The sequence below is a fragment of the Alnus glutinosa genome, chromosome 12, assembly GCF_958979055.1.
Source record: "Alnus glutinosa chromosome 12, dhAlnGlut1.1, whole genome shotgun sequence".
In the NCBI taxonomy this organism is placed as follows: domain Eukaryota; kingdom Viridiplantae; phylum Streptophyta; class Magnoliopsida; order Fagales; family Betulaceae; genus Alnus; species Alnus glutinosa.
The window spans coordinates 24595502-24603862 of record NC_084897.1 but is presented as its reverse complement, the minus strand read 5'-3'; the positions used below and the strand labels follow the sequence as shown (position 1 = coordinate 24603862).

The 8361-nt window shown below is 42.5% G+C and overlaps 1 protein-coding gene across 1 annotated transcript; it reads left to right on the top strand.

Annotated features, from left to right (window-relative positions):
• The first annotated feature begins 5937 nt into the window (after nt 1-5937).
• LOC133851115 (UDP-glycosyltransferase 91A1-like) lies at nt 5938-7765 on the top strand. Its single transcript, XM_062287430.1, has one exon. The coding sequence runs from the start codon at nt 5979-5981 to the stop codon at nt 7395-7397; it is 1419 nt and encodes a 472-aa protein (XP_062143414.1). The 5' UTR covers nt 5938-5978; the 3' UTR covers nt 7398-7765.
• The last annotated feature ends 596 nt before the right edge of the window (nt 7766-8361 follow it).

The window sequence follows — 8361 nt, the reverse complement described above, 5'->3', positions numbered from 1 at the left end:
CTGCAAACTTCACCACCCGCAGTTCACCTTCTCGGGGACGTGGATTTCGCGGACGTGGTGGTCGTCCTTACAACCTAGGCCGTGGGTCTTACTCCAGCAACCGCGGCCGTAGTTCTACTTCTCTCAAGATGCAGCTTCTTCCACTCGGCCTTCATGTCAGATTTGTGGCAAACCTGGTCACTCTGCTATTCGCTGTTACCATAGACAAGATATGTCCTTCTCTGAACAGACTCAGCCACCATAACAACAGCTCTCTCCACAGGCCTACTATACATCTCCGGTTCTACCAGCTGAGGAATCTTGGTACCCTGACACTGGGGCTACCCATCATATGACGAATTTGTTGCAGCATCTCAATGTCTCTCATGAGGACTATCATGGACAGGATCAAATTCGTGTGGGTGATGGAACAGGTTTGCCTCTACCTCATATTGGTTCAGCTTCTTTAAATCTTTCTCGCCGTACTTTTGTCCTAAATCAACTCCTTCGGGTTCCCTTAATCTGTAAAAATATCCTTTCAGTTAGACAATTTGCCCTTGATAATTCTGTCTTTTTTGAATTTCACTCATCTTACTTTGTAATCAAAGACTCTCAAACCGGGATCATCCTCCATTAAGGGCGCACTAAAGATGGTCTCTATCACCTTCTTCCCTTGTCTGGTTCTTCATCAATAAATCAAGCACTTGTTGGTGATCGTACATCACCTGCTTCTTGGCACAAGTGCTTAGGTCACCCTTCATTTCGAATAGTCCACCGCGTTATTTCTCAGTTTCAGCTTCCAGTTCATTCAAATAAGGCATTCACCCCTTGCAAGATCTGTCCACAAGCTAAGGGTCATCAATTGCCGTTTTCTTCTTCTACTTCCAGCATTTGTAAACCTTTAGAATTAGTTTATTCCGATGTATGGGGACCTTCCCCAACTCTTTAAATTAATGGAAATCGGTTTTATGTGTCCTTTATTAATGCTTATAGTCGTTACACTTGGGTTTATCCAATTCAAGCTAAATCTGATGTTATGCCAACCTTTCTCCAATTTCAAACCATGGTTGAACGTCTACTAAATTCCAAAATAATAAGCGTTCAATCTGATTGGGGTGGCGAATATCGCACCCTTCATTCGTATTTTCAAACTCATGGCATAACTCATCGTATCTCTTGTCCTCATACACACTAACAACAAGGATGTGTAGAAAGAAAACATAGGCATCTTATTGACACTACTCTAGCTCTCTTGGCTGAAAGCCATTTCCCTCAAAAATTCTGGGATGAGGCCTGTCTCACTTCATGCTATCTTATTAACTATTTGCCAACACCTTTGTTACAAAATAAATCACATTTTGAGAAACTTTTTAATCAAATTCCGGATTATAAGTTTCTTAAGGTGTTCGGCTGTTCTTGCTTTCCAAACTTAAGACCCTATAATTCTCATAAGTTTTCTCCACGTTCCAAAGAGTGTCTCTTTCTTGGGTATAGTCAACATCATAAAGGCTATAAATGTCTTCACATTGATTCTGGCCGGGTGTACATCTCCCGAGATGTCATCTTCCATGAAGATCAATTTCCCTTTGCTGCTGTCTCTCCTGTTTCTCCTTCTCCTTCACCAGTTCAGGCACCGATTCTTCCTCCTTTACTGCCAACACCTCCTGTCACTTCTCAGCTACAAATTCCAGCAGTTGTCTCTCCTTCTAATTCTTTTTCTAGTTTTCCTTCTCCTACCTCTGCTGAGATTAGCCTGCCTAATTCCAACTCTCACACAGATAGTCCTCCTGTTCGAGTACATCCCATGCGTACAAGGTCAATGAATCACATTTTTCAGCAAAGGCAACTTACAGATTGCACCATCCGATACCTAGTTCCACAGGTTTTAGTGGCAGAAACAGATTCAGCTCTTATTGAACCAACTTGCTTCTCCAATGCAGTAAAAGTTCCGGAATGGAGAAATGTTATGCAAGTTGAATTTAATGCTCTCCTTCAAAACCAAACCTAGTCTCTTGTTGCTAAGCAGCCTTCTCAGAATCTTGTAGGCTGTAAATGGGTATTCAAGCTTAAGAGGAATGCTGATGGGTCCATAGAACGACATAAAGCACGTCTAGTTGCTAAGGGCTTTCATCAACAGGCCGGTGTTGATTTTGGAGAGACCTATAGTCCTGTTGTCAAGCCTACAACCATTCGGACAGTTCTTTCTCTTGCCTTTTCAGCATGTTGGTCAATCAAGCAGATTGATATTCAGAATGCATTCTTGCATGGTTTTCTATCCGAGGATGTATACATGGTCCAACCACCTGGTTTTCTTCATCCCAGCTTTCCTAATCATGTGTGCAAGCTTCAAAAGGCGATTTATGGCTTAAAACAAGCCCCCCGCGCTTGGTTTTCTCTCCTCAGTAATAAGTTACTTCAGATTGGTTTTGTTGGTTCTAAGGCCGACACTTCTCTCTTCATTTATCGCACCAAGACAGTAACTATTTATCTCCTAATTTATGTCGATGACATAATAATCACAGCATCAGATCCAGCTTCAATTACAAAACTTTTGAAGCTTCTCAGTGTTGATTTTGCCGTAAAAGAATTAGGTGATCTTCACTATTTTTTAGGTGTTGAAGTCAATAAAGTTGAAGCGGGTCTTCTTCTCTCTCAGAAACGATATATATTGGATCTCTTGAAGAAAACAAAAATGCATGAAGCCAAGCCTATCTCTTCTCCAATGGCGTCTTCTTCAAGTCTCTCTGCCTTCTCTGGTGATCCAATGGAAGATCCAACCCTATATCGCAGCACTGTAGGGTCATTACAGTATCTCTCTTTCACCAAACCAGATTTAGGGTTTGCAGTAAATAGAGTGTGCCAGTTTATGCACCGCCCTCTTCAGCCTCATTGGCAAGCAGTTAAAAGAATCCTTCGGTACTTGAAACACACACTGTCTCATGGTCTTCTTATTAGCCGTACTTCTTCTCTTCAGTTGCAAGCATACTCGGATGCTGATTGGGCTGGATGTCCAGATGATCGACGATCCACAGGTGCATATTGTGTTTTTCTTGGTTCTAACTTGGTGTCTTGGAGCTCACGCAAACAACCTACAGTATCTAGGTCCTCAACAGAAGCAGAGTATAAGGCAGTTGCAAACACTACTGCCGAACTCCTATGGATTCGTGCTTTACTTCAAGAACTTGGAATCAGTTTACATTCTCCACCAACACTTTGGTGTGATAATATTGGGGCTACATACATGTCGGTTAATCCGGTTTTTCATGCTCGTACAAAGCATGTGGAGATCGATTTTCACTTTGTTCGTGATCGGGTAGCTGATAAATCCTTGGAAATCCGGTTCATTCCTAGTTCAGATCAACTTGCTGATGTTCTTACTAAACCACTAGCCTCCCAACGTTTTCAGCAACTATGTTTCAAGCTCAACGTGCGATCTTCCTTGTTGATCTTGCGAGAGGGTATTAAGGATACTACCTAGGAAATCAACTTCTACTCAAACTCTAGTGTTAACCTAGATAAGGTTCAGTTATATTAGAATTCAAACTCTATGATAGATAGATAAGAGATAAGTTAGATAAGAGTTCTAGTCCTATTGTATAGGAAGTAGATGCAGTTATGTGTTGTTATTCAAACTCTCTTGTAATCTTCTATATATATCAATGAGAACTCACATAGATGAGTACGGTTTAATAGCCAAATAATCCTTGTTCTATCATTGTGCAGTTGTTGTGATGGTGTAGTGTAAGAATCAAATCCCTTATATAAAACTTGTATTTATTTTTTAAATGATTTATTTCACATGTAAAGTATTGGACTATTTTCTCTAATGTTAAAAAAAAAAAAAAAAAAAAAAAAAAAAAACACCCTTGTAATTTTTTAAAAATCCCAACAGTTGGCCACATGGATAGAAGACATGTGGCCGACTAGCCACGTGGTCATATTCCACGTGGCCGACTAGCCACGCGGTCATATTCCACGTGGCCATCAGGCCACGTTGTACCAGTGCACGTGGCTAGTCAGCCATGTGGACTATGAAACGTGACTGGATGTGGCCACGTGCACTAAACCAAGTGGCCATGTGACCACGTGGCCACGTGCCCGAATCCCACGTGATCATGTGGACGAATCCCACGTGGTCAATTGGCCACGTCACAGCTACATTCAGCGACGTGGCCATATAGACCACGTGGCTACAGTAACAACTACTGTAGCCACGTGGCGAATGACATTTTTTTTGTAGTGATGTTCCCGCCTTTGTTCATGGGTTAGCAAATATCCATACAAATCATCAAGTAAAATGGGTTCAATACGAGTAGTTACCATAGTGACCAATGAGTCACAGACTCATAATCTAGACCAAACTAGCAAGGATATAGGACACCAACTTGAAGTCCTTCAGTGGTTCACCAATGGTAGCTAAGTTTTGTGCCAAAGTTTTTGCTTTCTGAATATAATCAGAAATAGACGAAGCACCATTCTTCAACGTACCAAGTTGATAGCGGGTTTGCATTACATGAGCCTTTGATTGAGAAGCGAACATTTTCTCCAAGTCAACCCAAACCTCACGTGAGGTTCGAAGGCCAACGACATTAGCCAAAATCTCCACAGAGAGTGAAGAAATGACAGCACTCATTATGAGCTTATCTTGCTGATACCAGGTTGTGTAAGCTGGATTTTCAATACCAACAGCTGCTGAAGTGGACGTGCTGGAGGATTGAAGAAATTTAGGTGGACATGGAAGTGTAACATAGCCATAGAAATTATGGCCCCCCAAAAATGGAACAATAACAGTAGTACATATGGGATACTTATCACGTTCAAGCTTGGGAATGGAAATTGGTGTGAGATTTGAAGCTGCAACAGTAGCTGGCTGGGGCTGGGGCTGGGGTGGCGTGGATACGGGTGTTTCAAGAGTCATGGTGAGAGGGGAAAAAAGATAATAGGCAGAAAAAAAAAATTTGACATTAATCTTGAGGCTATGATACCATATAATAAAAGACATTATTAATTTGCAATCCCTTAATGATCACTTTGCCTTTGCTTCTATTTATAATTATCTATAAATAGATATATGTTAATTTGAATAACAAAAACTGAGAGCCTCATTTTCAAATGAGGTTGTTACAAATATTTAAAATTACAACTGAAATTTTTAAATCTGAAGATACTATTATTTTCTGCAATCTTGGACTTGGTCTTCTACTTATTTTGAGCTGATACCTTATCTTATGAAACAGAAAGATTTGAAGTAGGTAATCCAATAGAGATATGATTATCCACCACCTAAATATACAACTTTTCATCACCTTGTCTATGTGGCAAGGTGGTCCCCTACTAACTTTAGAGTTTTTTTTATTTTTAAAAAATAAAATAAAGTGGGGGCCACCTTGCCACATAGACAAGGTGGTAAAAAGTTGTATATTTAAGTAGTGAAGAATCATTTCTCAATCCAATATATATATATATAATACTCGTATTGACATATTATCTATCGATCTTGATGGGCACTTGGGCAAATGTAGGATCGATATTAATCGCAAGTTCATTCAGCTTACGTGGAAATTTGTATAAACTATTCCGACTATCAAGCTAGGTCATCCGATTCCGTCCACTATTTTAGTTATTTCAAAAATTAAAAAGAAACCAAAAAAGAAAAAAGAAAAAAAAAAAAGAAAAAAAGAAAAAAGAAAGCTCCTGCACAACAAGATTGTGCACAATTTATGCACAATCACTCACATGGTTGGACCTATATGAATGGGAGTGAGTGGTTGTGCACAACCTTGTTGTGTAGGGATCAATCCAAAAAAGAAATAAAATAAATAAATAAATAAAAATTAAAAATTAAAAAAAAAAAAAAAAAAAAAAAAAAAAAAGGGGAGGGAGAAGAAGCATGAACCATTTCCCTTTCTCTATACATATAGGTCATTTGGAGTGATTCAATTCTCATGCTTTCTGAAGTACCTTTCCTGGTCTAGGTTCAAAACATCAACTCCAAAGCAATGGCTGTCGCGTCCATGGCCAGTGACGAGAAGAAGCTTCACATAGCCATGTTCCCATGGTTAGCCTTTGGCCACATGATGCCATACCTAGAGCTCGCCAAGCTCATTGCTTCAAAGGGTCATCGTATCTCCTTCATATCCACACCTCGGAACATCGATCGTCTCCCGAAAATCCCTCCAAATTTAGCTCCCATCATAAACCTCGTCAAGCTTCCACTGCCCCACGTGGACAACCTCCCGGACAATGCCGAGGCCACCATAGATGTCCCATTGAACGTCGTCCCGTACCTCAAGAAGGCTTACGATGCTCTCCAAGAGTCCACGACTTGCTTCCTCGAAGATTCACGTCCAGACTGGATTCTCTATGACATTGCTCCTTTCTGGCTACCGGCTATAGCCCGAAACCTTGGCATCCCGACCGCCTTCTTCAGTATATTCACTGCGGCCGGTTTGGGCTTCCTAGGGACGAAAGAAACACTGGCTGAGCGCAAGACCCCCGAGGACTTTACTGTCCCACCCCGCTGGGTCCCATTCAATACAACGGTGTCGTTTCGGCTCTTCGAGATTTTGAAAGTTTTAGACCAAGGCGTGACCGGCGTCGAGGAAGACGCTTCCGAAATGCATCGTTTCGGAGAAGTGCTTCAAGGCTGCGACGTAATGGCTGTGAGAAGCTGCGCGGAGTTTGAGCCAGAGTGGCTACGCCTTTTGGAGGATATCCACCGGAAACCGGTTCTCCCAGTGGGTCAACTTCCCCCCACGGCATACGACAGCGAAGATGACAGCGACACGTGGCGGTGGATGAAAGCTTGGTTGGACAGGCAATCCAAGGGGTCCGTAGTGTACGTAGCGTTCGGGAGCGAGGCGAAACCGAGTCAAACCGAACTCACAGAGATAGCTCTTGGGTTGGAACAGTCCGAGGTACCGTTCTTCTGGGTGCTAAGAACTCGAAAGGGGCCAGCTGATACTGAGGTGATCGAGTTACCGGAGGGGTTCGAGGAACGAACCAAAGAACGAGGGGTTGTGTGCACGAGTTGGGCACCGCAGCTGAAGATTTTGGCTCACGACTCAGTAGGTGGATTCTTGTCTCACTCCGGGTGGAGCTCGGTGGTGGAGGCTCTTCTGTTTGAGAGACCTCTCATACTGTTGACCTTCTTTGCAGACCAAGGGATTAACGCTAAGGTTTTGAATGAGAAAAAGATTGGGTATTTGATTCCGAGAAACGAGGAGGATGGGTCGTTTACGAGGGATTCGGTGGCCGAGTCGCTGAGGCTGGTGATAGTGGAGGAAGAGGGGAAGAAGTACAGGGAGAAGGCCAAGGAGATGAAGGGGTTGTTTGGAGACAGGGAAGCTCAGGACCGGTACGTGGATAGTTTCCTTGGTTACCTGGAAACCCATCGACAACCTCAGAAGGTTGAATAAACCTAATCACCGGATGGTCAATCTATGTACCTGCTCCCAGTGGCACCTCTTTTTTTTTTTGTTCTCAGAAGGTGGCCTGCTTATGCTTGGTTGGTTCTTTTTAGGCTAGCAGCTGCCTGTCTTCTTTGTGTTCCAAGTGATGTTGGCCTTGCATGGCTAGTTGATTCTGATTGACTCCTTTTGTGGTTTGGTTCTCGCTCTGATTGCGGGGTCGTAGGGGCTTATTTGTGCTGTAGTCCTGGTGGTTCCTTTCGTGTTGTTGTTCTCGCTCGATCTGATTGCGGGGTTGTGGGGTCTTATTTGTGCTGTAGTCCTGGTGGTTTTTGTCTTCTTTGTTTTCTCTCTTAATAAAGCTTAATTCTGAATAATTTAGGTGACATTCAGACTTTAGTGGTGGACCTGGTGGTCGTACGATCATCTGAATGCCTATCACAGTACTACCACGAACCGTACGTGCACGCTATTCTGCCAAAAGTGCCTGTGCGATTCCTAGGCCTCCAGGATACTATGGGAACAAGCTAGCTAGCTAGCTAGGCTGTTTTGCCCTTTCGATCTACAGCATCTGGAAGACCAAGCGTGGAGGACCCAAATGCCCTTGAACGCTTTCATAATTTGATTTTGATTTATTATTCATTACTTTTATTTGCTGTTACTTCTAATTAATTAAGAGTCTACTTCTGTTGGTACAGTTTTCGGTACGGTGACGTGTTGCCTTGTGATTCGTTGCCTTCCTTCCTTAATCTTCACTCTCCTCGTAATCTGCAAAATAATAAACGGCTCGTCGGACTATGGGGGTGCCGACCGGACCCTCACTCCGATGCCTAAGTCAGTTCAAACTGATTTTATGGAAAATATCTGTAATCTCAAAAGCTCAGAGAATGTACTCGTTTTTTAATACCTGGCGTAGTAGTCTTATTTATAGGCTCACAGTTCACAGTTATAAAACTGTGTTAGAGTGCTTGAA

Excerpts from the sequence above, each read along its gene's own strand:
- LOC133851115 (XM_062287430.1), top strand. The coding sequence starts at position 5,979 with ATGGCTGTCGCGTCCATGGCCAGTGACGAGAAGAAGCTTCACATAGCC.